At 44.5% G+C, this 22106-nt stretch overlaps 1 protein-coding gene across 1 annotated transcript in view; it reads right to left on the bottom strand.

Annotated features, from left to right (window-relative positions):
* LOC134354620 (probable voltage-dependent R-type calcium channel subunit alpha-1E) overlaps nt 1–22106 on the bottom strand; it is a 484959-nt gene that overhangs the window by 22726 nt on the left and 440127 nt on the right. Inside the window, exons 39-41 of the mRNA XM_063063634.1 lie at nt 19116–19216; nt 17042–17148; nt 1150–1255 (exon numbers count right to left, since the gene is read on the bottom strand). Of these exons, the coding sequence (XP_062919704.1) occupies nt 1150–1255; nt 17042–17148; nt 19116–19216 (314 nt within the window). The remainder of the gene's footprint in view (nt 1–1149; nt 1256–17041; nt 17149–19115; nt 19217–22106) is intronic.

Raw genomic sequence — 22106 nt, 5'->3', positions numbered from 1 at the left:
GAAAGCCCTTAATGATTTTGTGGGGACACACTCATCCACAGCTGTTTTAGTGAAGTCTGTAATGACCCTGGTGTGGTCATTCAGATTCTCAAATGAGTGCTTGAACACTGCCCAGTCCACTGGCTTGAGGCAATCCTGTAACCATTCCTCAGCTTCCCATGACCACCTGTTGATCGCTGATCTCTGGAGCCTTGCTCTCCAGGCCCTGTCTGTATGCAGGAGGTAGGAGGACAGCCAAATAATCCGACTTGCCAAAATGCAGTCTCGGGAAGGAATGATAGACATTCCTTATTGTAGTGTAGCAGTGGTCTAGTATGTTGGGGCCTGTAGTGCAACCGGTTACATGCTGGAGATAATTGGGCAATCTTCTACGTTTTAGGGAATAAAGTAGGTACTTTATTCTATCTTTCCCTTTCAGTCAAGTCTGCCAACACTCTTGTAATTTTGCTCTGCATTCTTATAATCTTATTTATATCTTTCCTGTATGTAGGTGACCAAAACTGGACACAATACTCCAAATTAGGCCTCGCCAGCAATTTATACATTTTCAAATAACATCTTATCTCCTGTACTCAATACATTGATTTATGAAGGCAACTCTGTTTACCTGTGACACCACTTTCAAGGAATTATGGACCTGTATTCTTAGATCCCTCTGTTCTACCACACTCCTTAATGCCCTACTGCTCACTGTGTAAGTCTGACCTTGGTTTTGTCATCCCAAAGTGCCACACCTCACACTTGTCTACATTAAATTCCATCTGCCATTTTTCAGCCCATCTCCTTACATTCTGCTGATTTGTGCATACCCAGCCAGTCTGTTTGAAATGCACAGATTGTATGTTACAAACAACATGTGCATACCCAGCCAGTCTGTATGATTTGCACAGATTGTATGTTACAAACAACGTGTGCATACCCAGCCAGTCTGTATGATATGCACAGATTGTATGTTACAAACATCGTGTGCATATCCAGCCCGTCTGTACTTCATGAACAATCTGTTACTTGATCTGGAGCCATTCTTGTTCCAACCAATAATTTTATACAGTACCCATAATATTTTTAGGTCTCTGGCAGATATCATAGGACCCATTACCTTCCCTCTTGCCATGTTCACTCTGATCTGTCTGGTGGTTGAATTCCTACCTTTGGCCGTTGGTTGTGGATTTCTTCTCCTTGGCTTGATGTCCTGCCTTGCTGGAACATGACTGGGGGTAAAGGTACCAAAGGGGCAAATTCACTTCTGCTATCCCTGTGAAGGGGAAAAAATGGAGGAAAGTCAGACAGAAGGTACATTTCCACTGTTCCATGACTGGTCAGAGCTCAAAGAATTTTTAAATCTCTGAATATTAGCTACTGCAGTAGTCAGGAAGCACTGCCATTGCCCATACAATAGGCTTTTCTCATCAACAATGGGATAATGATCAGACAATGGCTTAGGCAGTGTTAGATGAAGGATGAGATTTGGCCAGAATTTATTCACCTCCAAATTTGGCCCTGAGATTGTTGATATTAGAGAGGAAAGGGCAGTCACGGTTTACAGTTGGGATTCCCAACCTGGGCTCTTTGGACCCCTTGGTAATGGTAGGGGTCCATGGTATAAAAAAGGCTGGAAATCCCTGAAAACCCAGCACTTTGACATCACTGCACTCCCTCAGAAATACACTTGAGCATCTGCCTACATTATAAGTTCAAACCATGGCAGAGAATTTGACCACAGGATCTCTGACCCACTGGTGGGAAAGCCATTAGCTGCACTGTCCAGTACATTATGAACGGTGGGGGGGGGGGGGTGTTGCTGAGGTGGAACTGAAACTTCTCATGCTGAGAAGTATATAAACTGCCAAAGGGCACTGTCCCTCACAATGACTGGAGATCTAGCTGCAGCAACTCTCCAGTGAGAAAGGTTCCACCGTCTAGAGGCATTGATTTTACTCACACTCGTACAGAAATGGTGGAAAACCCTGCTATAACAACAAGAAAAGAAAAGCAACAGGAATAGGCCACCAGTTTATTCAATATAATCATAGCTAATCTATCTTGGCATCAACTCTTCTGTGTCAGTTGTCCATAACCCTTCAGTTCCTCAATCTTTTAAATATTCATCTATCTTTACCTTAAATATAAGACCATAAGACGTTGGAGCAGAATTAGGCTATTCAACCCCTTCTCCTGCCTTCTCTCTGTACCCTTCGATGCTCTGATTAATTAAGAACATATCAGCCTCTGCTCTTAATATATTCAACGACTTGGCGTCTACAGCCCTCCATGCCAATGAGTTCCACAGAATCACTGTGCTCTGGTGAAAGATGTTTCTCCTTGTCTCTGTTCCTAAAGGATGTCCTTGTATTCTCAGTCTGTGCCCTCTGGTCCTAGACTCCTCCACTATAGGAAACATCCTCTCTATGTCCACTTGATCTAGACCTTTCTGTATACAATAGACTTCAAGGACATCTCCCCTCATTCTTCTAAACTCCATCAAGTAAGCGCAAAGCCATCAAATGCTCCTCATGTGTTAACCCTTTTATTCTCAGGATCATTGTCGCAAACCTTCTCTGGACCTTCTCCAATGCCAGTATCTCCTTTATTAGATAAGGGACTGAAAACTCACAATATTCCAAGTGTGTTCTGACCAATTTCTTATAGCGCCTCAGCATTAATCCTTGTTTTTTAATCTCTCGAAATGAATTGTAACATTGCATTTGTCTTCCTTATCACCAACTCAACTTGAAAGGTAACCTTTAGCGAATCCTGTACAAGGACTCCCCAAGTCCCTTTGCACCTTAATTCTTAACATTCTTCCTGCTTGGATGGTCTGTGCATTAATTCTTCATACTAAAGTGCATGACCATACACTATACAGTTATGCACTTTACATACATTCCCTACACTGTATTCCATTTGCGCTCTTTACTCATTCTCCTACTATGTCCAAGACCTTCTGCAGACTCCCTGTTTCCTCAACATTACCTGCTCCTCCACCTATCTTTCTATTGTCTTCAAATCTAGTCACAAAGCCCTCAATTCCATCAACTCCCTGATACATAACGTGAAAAGATTCGGTCCCAGCACCAACCCCGTGGAATACCACTAGTCACTGGCAGCCAACCAGGTAAGTCCCCCTTTATTCCCGCTCTTTGCCTCCTGGCAGTCAGCCAACCTTCTCTGCAGGGTATTATCTTTCCGTAATACCATGGGCTCTTATCTTGTTAAGCAGCTTCGTACTGCATCTTGTGAAATGCCTTCTAAGAATCCAAGTAAACCACATTCACTGATTTCTTTCGTCTATCGTGCCTGTTATTTCCTCAAAGAATTCCAGGTGAGATTTCACCTGAAGGAAATGATGCTACCTTCCTCCAATTTTATTATGTGCCTCCAATTCCCTAAAACCTCATCGTTAATACAGGAGGGAGGAGAAGGTGGCGCGACGCAGCGCACGCGGCCGTTCCGAATGATATCGTATTTGTGAACTAGGATGCCGTGCACAATCCTGATTTGATGGAGACAGCCGTAAGAAGCACGGAGGAACACCTGGAGAAACTTTTGAAATGCCCGCTTCGCTGCCGCTGCTACTGTGCGATTGAGAATCTCCGGAGGGGAAGGCCCCAAATCCTTGGCTTTGCATATTGCCTGTTGCTGGGGCCGGGGTTGAAGCGCTCGGCAGAGATGGTGCTTGGTGCTCAGTGTCGGAGAGTTGATCGGAGGCTCGGAGTTTTCGGACAGACTCGGAGTCGGACTGTGGTTGGATGCTTCCAGGATGCTGCATCGGCAAGTTTGTGGGCTGGAGGTTCACCGTCTGCGTGACCTGGTCTGTTCTTATCAAATTACGGTATTGCTTTGCACTGTTGTAACTATGTTTATGTTATGTGGTTTTTGTCAGTTTTTAAGTCGGTTTGTCAAGTGTTTCTGTGATATCATTCTGGAAAAACATTGTATCATTTCTTAATGCATGTATTACTAAATGACAATAAAAGAGGACTGCGTGTCCTCATAATCTAAATCTAATCTAATAATCCTGGGATGCTACGGTAGCATAACGCGATGTTATTCCAGGTTGGGGCTTTGGAGTTCAGAGTTCAATTTTGCCGTCCTAGAAACATAGAAAACCTACAGCACAATACAGGCCCTTTGGCCCACAATGCTGTACCAAACATGTACTTACTTTAGAAATTATCTAGGGTTACCCATAGTCCTCTATTTTTCTAAGCTCCATGTACCTATCCAAGAGTCTCTTAAAGGACCCTATCGTATCCGCCTCCACCACTCTCGCCAGCAGCCCATTCCATGCACTCACCACTCACTCTCTGCGCAAAAAACTTAACACTGACATCCCCTTTGTAACTACTTCCAAGCACCTTAAAGCTGTGTCCTATGGAAGGCGTTTCCATGAAATGTGTGGGTTTCCTCCCCCTTCCGAAGACACACCGGTCAGTATGCTAATTAGCCATTATAAATTGCCCTGTGACCAGGCTAGGGTTAAACTGGGTTTGCTGGTGGCATGGCTTTAAGGGCCAGAAAGGACTATTCTGCACTATACCTGTATTGAATTGACTTCATTTCTTACATCTTTCACATACGAGGTGTAAAAATCTTTACTTTACGTCTCCGTCTAAATGTGCAATCATAGTAATTTATAATAAATAGAACAGTCAATGTAAAATAGAAATACACTCAAATCAGCGTGAGTTAATCAGACTGATGGCCTAGTGGAAGAAGCTGTCCCAGAGCCTGTTGGTCCTGGCTTTTATGCTGTGGTACCATTTCCCAGATGGTAGCAGCTGGGATAGATTGTGGTTGGAGTGACTTGGGTCCCCAATCATCCTATGGGCCCTTTTTACACACCTGTCCTTGTAAATGTTCTGAATCATGTGAAGTTCACAACTGCAGATGCGCTGGGCTGTCTGCACCACTCTCTGCAGAGTCCTGCGATTAAGGGAGGTACAGTTCCCTACCAGGCAGTGATGCAGCCAGTCAGGATGCTCTCAATTGTGCCCCTGTAGAAATTTCTTAGGATTTGGGGGCCTGTACCAAACTTCCTCAACTGTCTGAGGTGAAAGAGCTGCTGTTGTGCCTTTTTCACCACACAGCTGGTGTATACAGACCACGTGAGGTCCTCGGTGATGTGGATGCTGATGAACTTAAACTGTTTACCCTCTCAACCCCAGATCAATTGATGTGTCAAATAGGGGTTAGCCTGTCTCCATTCTTCCTGTAATCCACAACCAGCTACTTTGTTTTTGCTGCATTGAGGGAGAGGTTGTTTTCTTGATACCTCTGTGTCAGAGAGATTACTTCTTCCCTGTAGGCCACCTTGCTATTGTTTGAGATAAGACCAATCAATGTAGTGTTGTTGGCAAATTTAATTAGCAGATTGGAGCTGTGGGTGGCGACACAGTCATGGGTATACAGGGAGTAACGGAGGGGACTCAGTACACAGCCCTGAGGGGCTCCTGTAGAGTGTTGGAGGGGTGGAGGTGAGGGACCCCACTCTTACAACCTGCTGCTGATCTGACAGGAAGCCCAGGATCCAGGTGCACAAGGCAGGGTCAAGGCCTCTAAATAAATAAATAAATAAATAAATAAATAATGGACTCCAATATCTACCCAACCATTGAAGTCAGGACTAACTGGTCTATAATAGCCTGACTTTTGGCTCCCTCCCTTGTTATGGAGTGGAATGACATTTTAAATTTTCCAGTCCTCCATAAGCATTCATGAATCAAGTAATTCTTGAAAGATCACACACAAAATGCTGAAGGAACTCAGCAGGCCTGGCAGCATATATGGAAAAAAGTACAGTCGATGTTTCGGGCCAAAACCCTTTGGGAGGACTAGAGAAATAAAGCTGAGGGGTATTTTAAAAAGGTGGGGGGAGGGTAGAGAGAACCACCAGGTGGTAGGTAAACCTAGAGGGGGGTGGGAATAAAGTAAAGAGCTGGGAAGTTGATTGGTAAAAGAGACAGAAGGCCATGGAAGAAAGAAAAACGGGGGGAGGAGCACCAGAGGGAGGTGATGAGCAGCAAGGAGATAAGATGAGAGAGAGTAAAGGGGATGGGAAATGGTGAAGGTGGGGGGCATTACAGGAAGTTTGAGGAATCGAAGTTCATGCCATCAGGAGGCTACCCAAACGGAATATAAGGTGTTGTTCCTCCAACCTAAGTGTGGCCTCATCATGACAGTAGAGGAGGCCATGGATGGACATATCGGAATGGGAATGGGAAGTGGAGTTAAAATCGGTGGTCACTGGGAGATTCCACTTGTTCTGGCAGATGCAGTAGCCTCCCAATCTACATCGGGTCTCACTGATGTACAGGAGGCCACATTGGGAGCACCAAACACAGTAAATGACCCCAACTGACTCACAGGTGAAGTATTGCCTCACCTGGAAGGACTGCTTAGGGCCCTGAATGGTAGTGAGGGAGGAGGTGTTGGGCAGGTGTAGCACTTGTTCTGCTTGCAAGTGCTAGTAAGGAGACTGCTGGAGAGGGATGAAGGGACAAAGTAGTCACGTAGGATCCCTGAGGAAAGCAGAAAGCTGGAGGGCGGGGAGGGGAGAGAAAGGTGTGCTTGCTGGTGGGATCCCGTTTGAGGTGGTGGAAGTTTCGGAGAACTATGTGCTGAATGCAGAGGCTGGTGGGGTGGTGGGTGTGGACACCCTGGTAGGGTGGTGAGAGGATGGGGTAAAAGCATATGTGTGTTGAATGGAAGAGTTGCGTAGGCTGGAACAACAACACCTTATATTCCGTTTGGGTAGCCTCCAACCTGATGGCTTAAACACCAATTTCTCAAACTTCCTGAAATGCCTCCACCCCCATCCCCCCTTCATCATTTCCCATCCCCTTTTCCCTCTCCCCTTATCTCCTTGCCCACCCATCACCTCCCTCTGGTGCTCCTCACCCCTTTTCTTTCTTCCATGACCTTCTGTCTCTTTCACCAATCAACTTCCCAGCTCTTTATTTTATAACCCCCCCCAACAGGTTTCACTTAGTATCTGGTGTGTCTCTCTCTCCTCCCCCCATCTTTTTAATCTACTCCTCAGTTTTTTTTTCTCCAGTCCTTAAAGCGGTTTTGGCCTGAAACAGCCACTGTACCTTTTTCCATAGATGCTGCCTGGCCTGCTGAGATCCCTCAGCATTTTGTGTGTGTTGCTTGGATTTCCAGCATCTGCAGATGTTCTCTTGTTTGTGAATTCTTGGAAGATCATTACTAATGCCATCAAATCTCTTCGGTTACCTCTTTCAGAACACTGGGTTGTAGTCCTTTAGGTCCAGGTGACTTATCTAACTTCAGAGCTTTCAGTTTCCCAAACCCCTTCTCTTTAGTAATAGTGAATATACTCACTTATGCCCCATGATATGCACCAATTTCTAGCATACAGCTGGTGTCTTCTACAGTGATACTATTCCGATATCCACTCTTTATATATCTAAAAAAATGTATGGTATGCTCTTGTATATTATTAGCTAGCTTACATTCATATTTAATTTTTTCTCTCCTTGTTGCTGTTTTGAGTTGCCTTCTGTTGGTTTTTAAAAGTTTCCCAGTCTTCTAGGTTCCCACTGTTTTTGTGATATTATCTGCCCTCTCTTTTGCTTTTACGCTGTTCTTTACTTTCTTTATGAGCTGTGTTTGCCTTACTCTCCCTTTAGAATTATTCTTCTTAGTGATTAATCTAGCCTGAGCCTTCCAAATTGCTCCCTGAAATCTCTAGCCATTGGTGCTCTGCCATCATCTCTTCTAAGGGCCCCTTCCAATCAACTTTGGTTAGCTCCTCTCTCATGCTTCTGTAAATCCTTTTACTCCACCAGAATGCTGATACATTTGATTTTAGCTTCTCCCTCTCAAACTGCAGTGTGAACTCTATTATTTTACCTTAAGCACCTTAATCATATTAGGTTCATTAAACAACATCCAATCCAGAATTGATGATCCCTTGGTGGGCTCAACCACGAGCTGTTCTAAAAAGTCATCTCATAGGCATTCTATAAATTCTTTCTCTTGGGATCCAGAACAAACCTGATTTTCCCAAATCCACCTGCATATCGAAATCTCCCATGACCATCATAACATTACCTTTTTACATACCGTTTCTATATCCCACTGTAATTTGTACCCCACATCTGGCCTGTAGTTTGGAGGCCTGTATATAACTCCCATCAAGTTTGTTTTTTACTTTTGCAATGTCTTAACTCTGCTCTCAAGGTTTCTACATCTATGTCCTGTGTCAGCTTTAACGATTTTATTTTATTTTTTTACCAACAAAGCCACCTCATCCCCTCTGCCTATCTGCCTGTCTTTTCCAACTGTGATCTTCTTTCAGCCACGACTCACTGAGGACCCCAATGTCATGCTTGCCAATTTTTAACTGTGTTACAAGATCATCTCCCTTATTCCACATACTGCGTGCATTCAAATAGAACACCTTCACTCCTGTATTCATTGCCCTTTTAAATTTTTCCCCATGTTACCAGTAGTTAAATTTTTATTCCTTTCCAAAGTTTTTGCTTTTTTCTTTATTCTGGAAAATTTTGTAACCTCTCCTGCACTCTCCTTCCTTTTTACTTTACCCTCACTTTTGAAACCACCCTCCTAAAGCCTTATCTGTAGCTTGATTATAGCGTGTGATTCACCAGGACCCTGGTCCCAGTACGGTTCAGGTGGAGCTCATCGCATCAGAACAGCTCCCTCCTTTCCCAATACTGATGCCAATGCCCCGCGAATTCAAATCGACTTCTCCCACTTCAATCTTTGAGCCACCCATTTAGCTCTCTGATCCAATTAAACTTTTGCCAATTTGCATGTGGCACAGGTAAGAGATTATTACCTTTTAGTTCTGCATTTTAATTTAACCCCTAGCTGCTCAAATTCCCTCAGCAGAAACCTCTTTCCTATGTTGTTGGTGCCCACGTGGACCACGGCAACTGGATTTCTCCCCTCCCACTCCATATTGGTCTGCAGGTCAGGTGAGATGCCCTGAACCCAAGACACACAGCTTACAGGACTCTCGATCCTTGTCACTGAGAACTGTGTCTATTTCCCTGACTATACAAACCCCCATCAAGGCTACATTCCTCTTCTCTCCTCCCTCTTGACTGGCTCCATGAACCATGGTACTGCAGTTCTGTAGCTCATCCTCACAGGTAGCAACTGGTTAGGCAAGTTCAAGGGCTGAGGCTCTACCTTTGGGATCCCACTGCCTGCCTCACTTGCAATTGTAGTTATACTCTCTCGTCCCTGGTCAAATGGGTGCGATTGCTTCCTGAAACACAGTGTCCGGGTAACCTTCCTCTTCCCTGATGTATTGCCCTTTTTTAAACTCAGATTATATCTCATAACATGGAGCAGTACAGGACAGGTACAGACCCTTTGGCCCACAATGTTGTGCTGAACCAATGAAATTAAAATCAGATGGCTATTTAAACTAATCTCTTCTGCCAACACAATGCCAATATGCTTCTATTTCCTTAACATTCAAGTGCCTATCTAAACATCTCTTAAAAATCTCTAATGTATCTGCTCTACCACCTCCCCAGGCAGTGCATACCAGGCACCCACCACTTTCTGTGTGAAAAAACCTTGCCCCTCACATTTCCTTTGAATTTATTTCTTCTCATCTTAAATACATGCCCTCTGGCATTTGACATTTCAGCCCCGGGAAATAAAAGTCTGTCTATTCTATCTATGCTTTGCATAATCTTATAAATCTCTATCCGAACTCCCCTCAGCCTCCACCGCTTCAGAGAGACAACCTAAATTTGTCCAGCCTCTCATTGTAGCACATTCTCTCTAATCCAGCAGTGTCCTGGTAAACACGAGGAAATCTGCAGAGGCTGGAAATTCAAGCAACACACACAAAAAATGCTGGTGAATGCAGCAGGCCAGGCAGCATCTCTAGGAAGAGGTACAGTCGACGTCTCGGGCCGAGACCCTTCGTCAGGACTAACTGAAGAAAGAGTTAGTAAGAGATTTGAAAGTGGGAGGGGGAGGGGGAGATCCAAAATGATAGGAGAAGACAGGAGGGGGAGGGATGGAGCCAAGAGCTGGAAAGTTGATTGGCAAAAGGGATACGAAGCTGGAGAAGGGAGAGGATCCTGGGACGGGAGGCCTGGGGAGAAAGAAAGTGGGAGGGCAGCCCAGAGGATGGAGAGCAGGCAAGGAGTTATAGTGAGAGGGACAGAGGGAGAAAAAAAGAGAGAGAGAAAAAAAGGGGGTGATAATAAATAAATAAATGAGAGATGGGGTATGAAGGGGAGGTGGGGCATTAGTGGAAGTTTGAGAAGTCAATGTTCATGCCATCAGATTGGAGGCTACCCAGATGGAATATAAGGTGTTGTTCCTGCAACCTGAGTGTGGCTTCATCTTGACAGTAGAGGAGGCCGTGGATAGACATATCAGAATGGGAATGGGATGTGGAATTAAAATGTGTGCCCACTGGGAGATCCTGCTTTCTCTGGTGAACAGAGCGTAGGTGTTTAGCAAAACTATCTCCCAGTCTGCGTTGGGTCTCGCCAATATATAGAAGGCCGCATCGGGAGCACTGGAAGCAGTATATCACCCCAGCTGACTCACAGGTGAAGTGTCGCCTCACCTGGAAGGACTGTCTGGGGCCCTGAATGGTGGTAAGGGAGGAAGTGTAAGGGTATGTATAGCACTTGTTCTGCTTACAAGGATAAGTGCCAGGAGGGAGATCAGTGGGGATGGATGGGGGGGACCGAATGGACAAGGGAATCGTGTAGGGAGCGATCCCTGCGGAAAGCGGGGGGGGGGGGGTGGGAGGGAAAGGTGTGCTTAGTGGTGGGATCCCTTTAGAGGTGGCTGAAGTTATGGAGAATTATATGTTGGACCCAGAGGCTGGTGGGGTGGTAGATGAGGACAAGGGGAACCCTATTCCTAGTGGGGTGGCGGGAGGCTGGGGTGAGAGCAGATGTGCGTGAAATGGGGGAGATGCATTTGAAAGCAGAATTGATGGTGGAGGAAGGGAAGCCCCTTTCTTTAAAAAAGGAGGACATCTCCTTCGTCCTGGAATGAATAGCCTCATCCTGACAGCAGATGCGGTGGAGATGGAGGAATTGCGAGAAAAGGATGGCATTTTTGCAAGGGACAGGGTGGGAAAAGGAGTAGTCCATTAGCTGTGGTAGACCTCTTCTGCACCCTCTCCAAAGCTTCAACGTCCTTCTTATAATAGGGTGACCAGACCTATTCGCAATACCCCAAATGTAGCCTAACTGGAGTTTTATAAAACTGCAACATAACTTGCTGACTTTTGAACTCAGTGCATCAACTAATAAAAGCAGGCATGCCATATGCCTTCGTAATCACCCTATCAACCTGTATAGCCGCTTTGAGGGAGCTATGAACTTGGACCCCAAGGTCCCTCTGCTCATCTACACTGTTAAGGGTCTTGTCACTAACAGTGTACCGTCTCTTTGCATTTGACTTCACATTTGACTGGGTTAAACTCCATTGCAATTTCTCTGCCCATATCTCCCACTGATCTACTCACCCACCCCTCAACATTTTCATCCAGGTCAGTTATATATATCAGAAACATCAGAGGTCCCAATACAGATCTCTGCGGAACACCACGAATCACAGACCTCCAGCTAGAATAATTCCCTTCAACAACGAATATCTTCTATAGGCAAGCCAGTTTTGAATGCAAACGGCCAATCCATCATAAATCCCATTCACCTTAATCTTCTGGATGAGCCTCCCATGAGGGACCTTGTCGAAAGCCTTACTAAAATCCATGTAGACAACTTCCACTGTTCTATCTTCATCAGTCACCCTTGTCATCTCATCAAAAAATGCAACCAAGTTAGTAAGACGCGACTTACTCTGCACAAAGCTATGCTAGTTCTCCTTAATTAGGCTATGGTTTTCCATATACTCATCAATATTAACCTTAAGAATTCTCTCCAGTAACTTTCTTACCCTGACATGAGACTCACCAGTCTATAGTTTCCAGGATGATCCCTGGTTGCCTTCTTGAATAATGGAACAATATTAGCTACTCACCAGTCCCCTGGGACCTTGCATCTGGTTAGAGAGGACACAAAGATATTGGCCAATGACCCAGCAATCTTATCTCTTGCCTCCCTCAATAAACCTGGGGCATATCCCTTCAGACCCTTCTAGCTATGTCTCCTTGTTCAGGATCCTCCTGCCTGCTGTGTAAAAATCTTTCAGAGGTTTGTAGTTAGAGCTAAGGTGCAGGACACAAGTTCTTCAGGAGAGGAAAGGGAATGGGCAATCACTTCTGGATACTCCTGTGGCTGATTCTCTCATTAACAAGTAGCCACTTTGGATGCTGTTGGGAGGTAGAGAGGAAAGTCCCTGCAATCCAGGTCTCTGGCACTGAGACTCTGTCTGGCTCCGAAAGGAAGAAGGGAGAATCTGACTGCAGTGGTGGGATTCAATAGACAGGGGAGCAGACAACAGATTCTGTGGACATGAAAGAGACACCTTTCATGAAAGAGGCATGTTGCCTCTCAGGTGCCAGTGTCAGGGATGTCTCGGATAGGGTCCACAGCTGTCTAAAGACAGGATGCTACAAGAGGCAAGTGCAGAAATTGCCAGGGCCCTTGCAGAGATATTTAAAACATCTTTCACGACAGGAGAGGTACCAGAGGATTCGAGGATGTTGTTCTGCTATTTAAAAAAGGCTCTAAAAATAAACCAAGAAATGATAGGCCCATAGGTATGATATCAGCTGTGGGAAAGTTATTGAAAGGTATTCTAAGGGACCAGATATATAAGTATTTAGATAGTCAGTATGGCTTTGTGTGTGGTAGGTGATGTCTATCCAATCTTATGGAGTTTTTTCAAAACTCCAGGAAAACAGATGAAGGCAAGGCAGTAGATGTTGTCTACACAGACTTTAGCAAGGCATTTGACAAGGTCCCACATGGGAGGCTGGTCAAGAAGGTTCAGTTGCTTGGCATTCAAGATGAGGTAGTAAATTGGATTAGACATTGGCTTTGTGGAAGAAATCAGAGAGTGGTAGTAGACGGTTGCCTGTCTGACTGGAGGCCTGTAACTAGTGGAGTGCTGCTGGGATCGGTGCTGGGTCCTTTGTTGTTTGTCATCTACGTCAATGATCTGGATGATAATGTGGTTAACTGGAACTGCAGATTTGCTGATGACACCTAGACTGGGGGTGTAATGCACAGTGAGGAAGGCTATCATGGCTTGCAGAGGGATCTCCATCAGTTGAAAAAATGGGTTGAAAAGTGGCAGATGGAAATTAATACAGACAAGTGTATTTTTGCACTTTGGTAGGACCAGTCAAAGTGATGGTAGGGTACAGGAACCGTGGTGTACAAAGGCTGGAATAAATCTAGTCAAGAAGAAAAGAAAAGCTTACAAAAGGTTCAGAGAGCTAGGTAATGTTAGGGATCTATCAGATTATAAGGCCAATAGGAAGGAGTTTAAGAAGGAAATTAGGAGAGCCAGAAGGGGCCATGAAAAGACCTTAGGGGGCAAGATCAAGGAAAACCCCAAGGCATTCTGCAAGTATATGAAGAGCAAGAGGATAAGACATGAAAGAATAGGACCTATCAAATGTGACAGTGGAAAAGTGTGTATGGAACCAGAGGAAATAACAGAGGTACTTAATGAATACTTTACTTCAGTATTCACTATGGAAAAGGATCTTGGTGATTGTAGAGATGACTTTCAGCAGACTGAAAAGCTTGAACATGTAGATATTAAGAAAGAGGATGTGCTGGAGCTTTTGGAAAGCATCAAGTTGGATAAGTTGCCGGGACTCAATGAGATGTACCCCAGGCTACTGTGGGAAGTGAGGGAAGAGATTGCTGAGTCTCTGGCAATGATCTTTGCATCATCAATGGGGACGGGAGATGTTCCGGAGGATTGGAGGGTTGCGGGTGTTGTTCCTTTATTCAAGAAAGGGAGTAGAGATAGCCCAGGAAATTATAGACCAGTGAGTCTTACCTTAGTGGTTGGTAAGTTGATGGTGAAGATCCCAAGAGGCAGGATTTATGAACATTTGGAGAGGTATAATATGATTAGGAGTAGTCAGCATGGCTTTGTCAAGGGCAGGTCGTGCCTTACGAGCCTGATTGAATTTTTTGAGGATGTGACTAAACACATTGATGAAGGAAGAGCAGTAGATGTAGTGTATATGGATTTCAGCAAGGCATTTGATAAAGTACCCCATGCAAGGCTTATTGAGAAAGTAAAGAGGCAAGAGATGCAAGAGGACATTGCTTTGTGGAGACAGAACTGGCTAGCCCACAGAAGGCAAAGAGTGGTTGTAGACGGGTCATATTCTGCATGGAGGTTGGTCACCTCAGGGATCTGTTCTGGGACCCTTACTCTTCGTGATTTTTATAAATGACCTGGATGAGGATGGGTTAGTAAGTTTGCTGATGACACAAAGGTTGGAGGTGTTGTGGATAGTGTGGAGGGCTGTCAGAGGTTACAGCAGGACATTGATAGGATGCAAAACTGGGCTGAGAAGTGGCAGATGGAGTTCAACCCAGATAAGTGTGAAGTGGTTCATTTTGGTAGGTCAAATATGATGGCAAAATATAGTATTAATGGTTAGACTCTTGGCAGTGTGGAGGATCAGAGGGATCTTGGGGTCCGAGTCCATAGGACACTCAAAGCAGCTGCGCAGGTTGACTCTGTGGTTAAGAAGGCGTACGGTGTATTGGCCTTCATCAATTGTGGAATTGAATTTAGGAGCCGAGAGGTAATGTTGCAGCTATATAGGACCCTGGTCAGACCACACTTGAAGTACTGTGCTCAGTTCTGGTTGCCTCACTACAGGAAGGATGTGGAAGCCATAGAAAGGGTGCAGAGGAGATTTACAAGGATGTTGCCTGGATTGGGGAGCATGCCTTGTGAGAATAGGTTGAGTGAACTGGGCCTTTTCTCCTTGGAGCGACGGAGGATGAGAGGTGACCTGATAGAGGTGTATAACATGATCAGAAGCATTGATCATGTGGATAGTCAGAGGCTTTTTCCCAGGGCTGAAATGGTTGCCACAAGAGGACACAGGTTTAAGGTGCAGGGGAGTAGGTACAGAGATGTCAGGGGTTAGTTTTTTACTCAGAGTGTGGTAAGTGTGTGGAATCGGCTGCCAGCAACGGTGGTGGAGGCGATACTATAGGGTCTTTGAAGAGACATTTAGATAGGTACATGGAGCTTAGTGAAATAGAGGGCTATAGGTAAGCCTAGTAATTTCTAAGGTAGGGACATGTTCGGCACAACTTTGTGGGCCGAAGGGCCTGCATTGTGCTGCAGGTTTTCTATGTTTCTAATCAGGGTAGGGCTTACACAGTGAACTGTAGGGTACTGAGGACTGCAGAAGAACAGAGGGATCTGGGAATACAGGTCCATAATTCATTGTGGCTTCACAGGTAGATAGGGCTGTAAAGAAAACTTTGGCACATTGACCTTCATAGACTAAAGTATTGAGTATGGGAGTTGGGATGTCATGTTGAAGTTGTGAAAGGCGGCAGTGAGGCCTAATTTGGAGTTTTGTGTCCAGTTATGGTCAGTTAATTTCAGGAAAAATATTAATATGATAGAAAGAGTACAGAGAAAATTTACAAGGATGTTGCCTGGACTTGAAGTTTGAATTATAGGGAAAGATTTAATAGGTTTGGAATTTATTTCCTGGAATTAGGGGAGATTTGATAGAGGTATACAAAATTATGAGGGACATAGAGAGGGTAAACACAAGACTAGAACTAGAGGTTGAGTGTGAAAGGTGAAATGTTTGAGGGGAATATGAAGGGCAACTTCTTCACTCTGAGGGCCATGAGAGTGTGGAACAAGCTGTCAGTGGAAGCTATGGGTAGGATTTGATTTAAACATTTTAAGAGTAGTTTGGGTAAGTATATGAAAGGGAGGTATATGGTCTATATGTAGGTCCATGGGACTAGGCAAAATAACAGTCAGCATGAACTAGATGGGCTGAAGGGATTCAATTCCTTGTGTATAGTCAAGTGTTCCTGACATGTTTTTTTCGGCTCCTTAATCTGTTTGATCTACTTACTTGGAGAGGTCACTAAACATCAGATGTAAGATATTATACACCATACACATCAGTGCTTTGGGACAGAATATATTTGCACCTATACAGACCACTTGGAATAGGCAAACACTACAGGGTTGAGTGCTGTACCAAGGTTTAGTATCTGGACTAATGCTTTTGAACCAAAATTGTTGGTCTTTTGGTGGGTTACTAAAAGCTGCGTGGGCTGTGGCCTGATAGAGTGCTTGGCCTCTCACCACAGTCTGGGCCCCTCACCACAATCTGGGCCATGGAAGGTTGTGTGTTCAATGCCTTATCTCCTAACTCAGTTGTGCCTCTATCTTGCAACATCCGTTCCCTTTATCCTACCCCTTCCTTAATTCTCTTGTTCCTTGATTCTAATGATCATGGCTCTTCCCTCAGTTTCACCTCTTCCTCAATCCCACTCTTTCTCACTGCAACTACCTTTTCAATCCCATATCTTCCCTTGATCCTGCCCCTTTCTCATTCCCACTTCTTCCCTCTGTCCCACTCTTTCCCTTGATCCTTTCTCTTCCCTTCTCTGGAAGCTGTCCTTAATAATTATGCTGTCCCTTATCTCCAATGTCGCTCCTTTCCTATATTCGGTTCCCCTTATTGACCCTTACATTGCCGCTGTCCTTGACCTGAACTGATTCATGCTCTAATTCTGCCTGTTTCCCCAGTTAACTCTCTGGCCTCAGACTGCATGACCTGTGACTAATCTGTTGATGTACCTGGTGGGGGAAAGGTCTGTTCTCATTCTGGTGTGAAAGACCTGTTCCCCTGCACACTCAGACTTCAGCCCTACGTGCACACACTCCAGCTGCTGGCTGGCCTTCCACAAAGCTCCGCTGTTGCTTTAATGGTCCACTTTAGGTGCTAAAGATTTTGTTGGCCTCGATCTCTCTAGTTTTGAAATTGGAAACCAGTTAAAAACATCCAGTCAGATTTTAGCACCTAGAGTCACAAACCATGATTGACGCAGGGCAGCAATCACATGGAACTTACAAGTCAGGTCCTCTGTCTGCCTGCAGAAAAGGCAGACCTTTAGAGCTGGAGATGATCTGTGGAGGTAGAGAGGAAGCTTCCATCCGCTGGAACATGGGTGTTCGACTCTAAGCAAAGAGAGAAGGTGTATTCATCACATTGCGTCGCTTGTCCAAAGAACACCATTCATAACTCAGAGTGGAGTTACTTACTCACACTGGATCATAGAACATAGTACAGTACAGCACAGAAACACGTACTGAGCTAATTAAACATCTAAACTAATCCCTACTGAGCTAATTAAACATCTAAACTAATCCCTTTGGCCACACAATGGCCGTATCCCTCCATTCTCTGTCTCTCTCATATCTGACTCCACCACCATCTCGGGCAGTGCTTTCCTGCACCCACAAGTCCTGTGTAAACAAATGTGCCTTACACATCTCCTTTGAACTATTCTCCTCTCATGTTAAATGCATTAGACATTTCAACTCTGGGAAAAACAAACTATGCCTCTTGTAATCGTATAAACTTCTGTCAAGACCTTTAGCCTCCATTTGTCCAGAGAAAATAACCCAACTTTGTCCAACTTTTCCTAATAGCACATGTCTTCTAATTCAAGCAGCATTCTGGTAAACCTCTTCTGCACCCTCTCCAAAGCCTCAACATCTTTCTTACCATGGGATGGCCAGAAATGAATGCAATCCTCAAAGTGCAGTTTAGCTGAAGTTTTATATAGCTGTAGCATGACTTCCTTACTCTTATATTCAACACCACAACCTTTTTATCACTCTATCAGATTTCAGGCAGCTATAGACTGACCTCTTTTACTGTTAAAGGTCCTGCAACTAACGGTGTACTCTCCATAGGAGCAGAATCAGGCCACTTGGCTCAGGCCGCTCTGCCACTTGATCATGGCTGACTTAGCTTTTCCTCTCAACCCCATTCACTTGCCTTCTAACTGTAACCTTTGATGTCCTTACTATTCAGGATCTATCAGCTGCTTTAACTATATTGACACTTCATCTGTGTCAATGCTGTAGATTCACCACCCTCTGACTTAAGAAATATCTCTTAATTTCAATTCTAAAAGATGTACTTTTATTCTGAGCTATGCACTCTGATCTTAGACTCTCTCACTACAGGAAATGTCCTCTCCACATCCACTCTTATCCAGGCCTTTCAATATTTGGTAGGTTCCTTTTGTGTTTGATCTCTCAAAATTCCACTCCTTACACTTAGCCAGATTAAACTTCAGCTGCTAATACGCTATATCCCACTGTATCCTTGGCGATCTTCTATGCTATCCAGCACACCATCAATCTTTATTTATAATCAAGAGTGCAACCCTCTGAGATAAAAGAAAGCAAATCAACAACTCTTCCTGCCTGCTGAGCTGCCATCCTTTCACTGTTACACCTTCCCTTCAGCTTCTGTCCTGAATATTGTTATTGACATGGAATTTGGTGAAAGTGATCACTACACCAGATTCACTATTGCTGTGCAGTTGAATAATGGAATGAAGCATGACTACTCTACAAAGTTAAACAGCAGCTGAGACACTACCACGGAGTATTGTTGAAGGTATCACATCTAAATATCTGAGATGCTCCACGTGAGGATCTCAACATTTTTTTAAGCACTCTTGACCCCAACCATCACTAGTTACACTGTTGTCTCAAATATTGCTCCCTTAATTTTACCCACCCCACTTTCTCCAAAGTTCCTCTCTCGCATCTCCCCTCATCTTCGTTTCACTTCTCCCATCTTCCCCAAAGCCGTCAAGCATTCCAGTCCCTGCTCCTAAATGCAAGTCTTTCCATTCACGCAGTTGCATTCATCTCCTCTCTGAATTTAATCCAGCTCACCTCACCTTCTCTCACATTAGAATTTGTATAATCTGTCCATCACTTCTCTGTCCCAATTCACCTGATCACCTCTTCACCCATTTCACCTACACACCCCTCCACCACATTTACTTTTCTTTTCCATTTCCTTTCCCAATTCATTCACTCTATCTTTCCTGCCATTTCCACCTCACACTCCCGTTTCTCATTGTGTAACTATTTAGTTCATGTTATCCTGAGGCCAGTACCTGCTCTTCCTGCAGTTTCTGATACTTCTTGTTCTTGCTCTGTTTGTAGTAGTCCATGATCATCATGGCAGCGTAAATTTTCCCAACCGTTAAGTCTGTGTCTGGAGGAGATTGGGAGAGAGTCACAGAGAGATACAGCACAGAAACTGAATCCACCTACACCAATCCGACATTAGTATCATATTTTTCATTCTACCTATTAAATGCTCCCAATGGCCTGTGCCTCAAATAGCCTCTGACAACCAAGTCCAGCTCCTGGCCTTCACGTGTGGCTTAGCTACTAAGCCTGATGGAACCATTTCTACTGACCGGAAAAGGGGCTTAAAAAAAAACTGTCCCTAGGGCAGTCCTACATTGAGTTCAATGCTGACTGGCAACTCCTGGGATGCTGCTGGTACCAAATTGTATTGGTCTTTGCTGTTCCTTTAGGTTTGTCAGATGCGTGGAGAGGGGGAACAGCTAGCTCTCCATATTGTTTACTGCCCAGGCTTTGCATACGTAGACAGCTAGGATGGAACTTCCATGGTCGACCCTGACCGACAGAGGCTCATTCATTCATGCACTCTCATTGCGTCCTTCCCAGATTCTAACACGCATTAGGGTCAATTTACAGCAGCCAATTAACTGTAGGTACAGACTAGAGCATTAGCTGGAAACCCACATGGACACAGAGGGAAGATGCAAATGCCATGTAGACAGCATCTGAGCTCAAGTCTCGGGTACTGTGAGGCAATAGCTCTATTATCTGTGCCACTGTGCCATCTGAAGATATTCGGTGATCCAGAAATCAGGCATATTGCAAACATACACAGCCATCAAAGACAAACAGTAAAAACACTAATACCTTATGGCCTGCCATTTAACAAAGAACAGTATGGTTCCTTGACAACACAGTGTGGAAGTCCACAGTTTAAAGTGATTATGCAGCACAGACCACCTTGGATGGAAAATCTATGGGCCCACAACTGTCCTTGTATTTGAAAGAGGACAGACTTTGGATCTATATATGGAGGCCCATGATAGAAAGCTGAAGTTCATTTACAATGGTTCTGTTCGGGAAATAAAATGTGTATCATAGAGCCAAGCAGCATCTATAGGAAGAGGCGCAGTCGACGTTTCAGGCCGAGACTCAGTCCTGACGAAGGGTCTCGGCCTGAAACGTCGACTGCGCCTCTTCCTATAGATGTTGCTTGGCCTGCTGCGTTCACCAGCAACTTTGATGTATGTTGCTTGAATTTCCAGCATCTGCAGAATTCCTGTTGTTTGTATCATAGAGCCATTCAGTTTGGAAAAAGGGCTTTCAGCCCACCTTGTCCATGCTATTTACCTTCAGCTGGTCCCACGTGACCGTGTAAAGTCCTTCTAAATCTTTCCTTTTCACGTAGCTCTACGTTCCTTTCAAACATTGCAATTGTATCCATCTCTACCATTTCCTCTGACAGTTTGTTCTATGTACCCCACCTCACGCCTCAGCCCCCTTTCAAACACTTCCTTTCCTCACGTTAAACCTCTACCTTATATCTTTAGACGACCCTACTATGGACCATCCACCTTGCTTACCCACTTCACTGCCTCCAACACTTCAGGGAATAAAGCCCCACCTCATTAGTCTCTCCTTATAACTAAAGTCCTGGTAACATTTTTGTAAATTTTTTCTGCACACTTTCCAGCTTAATTAGACTACAAGACCATAAGATATAGGAGCAGAATAAGGCCATTTGACCCATCGAGTCTGTTCTGCCATTTCATCATGGCTGATACATTTTCACTCTCAGCCCCAATCTCCAACCTTCTCCCCGTATCATGCCCTGGCTAATCATGAATCTCTGCCTTAAATATACCCAATGACTTGGTCTCCACAGGTGCCTGTAGCGCCAAATTCCACAGAATCACCACTCGCTGGCTAAAGAAATTCCTCCTCATCTCCATTCTAAATGGATGCCTCTCTATTCTGAGGCTGTGTTCTCTGGTTTTACACTCACCTACTATTGGAAACATCCTCTCCACATCCACTTTATCGAGGCCTTTCACCATTTGATGGGTTTCAATGAGGTCACCCCTCATCCTTCTGAATTCCAGTGAGTATAGGCCCAGGGCCACCAAATGCTCCTCATATGACAAGCCATTCAACCCTGGAATCATTTTCGTGAACGTCCTTTCTTAGATAAGGGGCCCAAAACTGCTCACAATACTCCAAGTGAAGCCTCGACAGTGCTTTATAAAGCCTTAGTATTACGTCGTTGTTTTTATAAATTCTAGTCCTCTAAAAATGAATGCTAACATTGCATTTACCTCCCTCACCTCTGACTCAACCTGTAAGTTAACCTTTAGGGAATCCTGCTTCAGGACACCCAAGACCCTTTGCACTTCGGATTTTTGAATTTTTTCCACATTTCGAAAATAATCTATGCTTTTATTCCTTCTACCAAAGTGCAAGTCCATACACTTCCCGACACTGTGTTTTATCTGCCACTTCTTTGTCCATTCTCCTAATCTGTCTAAATCATTCTGTAGCCTCTCTACTTCCACAAGACTACCTGTCCCTCCACCTATCTTCGTATCATCCACAAACTTGGCCACAAAGCCATGAATTCTGTCATCCAAATGATTGACGTATAATGTAAAAAGAATTTGTCCCAACACAAGCCCCTGTGGAGCACCACTACTCACTGGCAGCCAACCAGAAAAGGCTCCCTTTATTCCCACTCTTTGTCTCCTGCCAATCAGCCAATGCTCTATCCATACTAGTATCTTTCCTGTAATACCATGGCCTCTTAACTTATTAAGCAGCCTCATATGTGGCACCTTGTCAAAAGCCTTTTGAAAATCCAAGGACACAACATCCACCGATTTTCCTTTGTCTATCCTGCCTGTTATTTCTTCAAAGAATTCTAACAGATTTGTCAGGCAAGATTTTCCCTTGAGGAAACCATGCTGACTACGCCTTATTTTATCATGTGTCTCTAAGTACCCCGAAACCACATCCGTAAC

Source organism: Mobula hypostoma, chromosome 12 (assembly GCF_963921235.1).
Source record: "Mobula hypostoma chromosome 12, sMobHyp1.1, whole genome shotgun sequence".
Taxonomy (NCBI): Eukaryota; Metazoa; Chordata; class Chondrichthyes; order Myliobatiformes; family Myliobatidae; genus Mobula; species Mobula hypostoma.
This window is presented reverse-complemented; position numbering and strand designations above follow the sequence as displayed.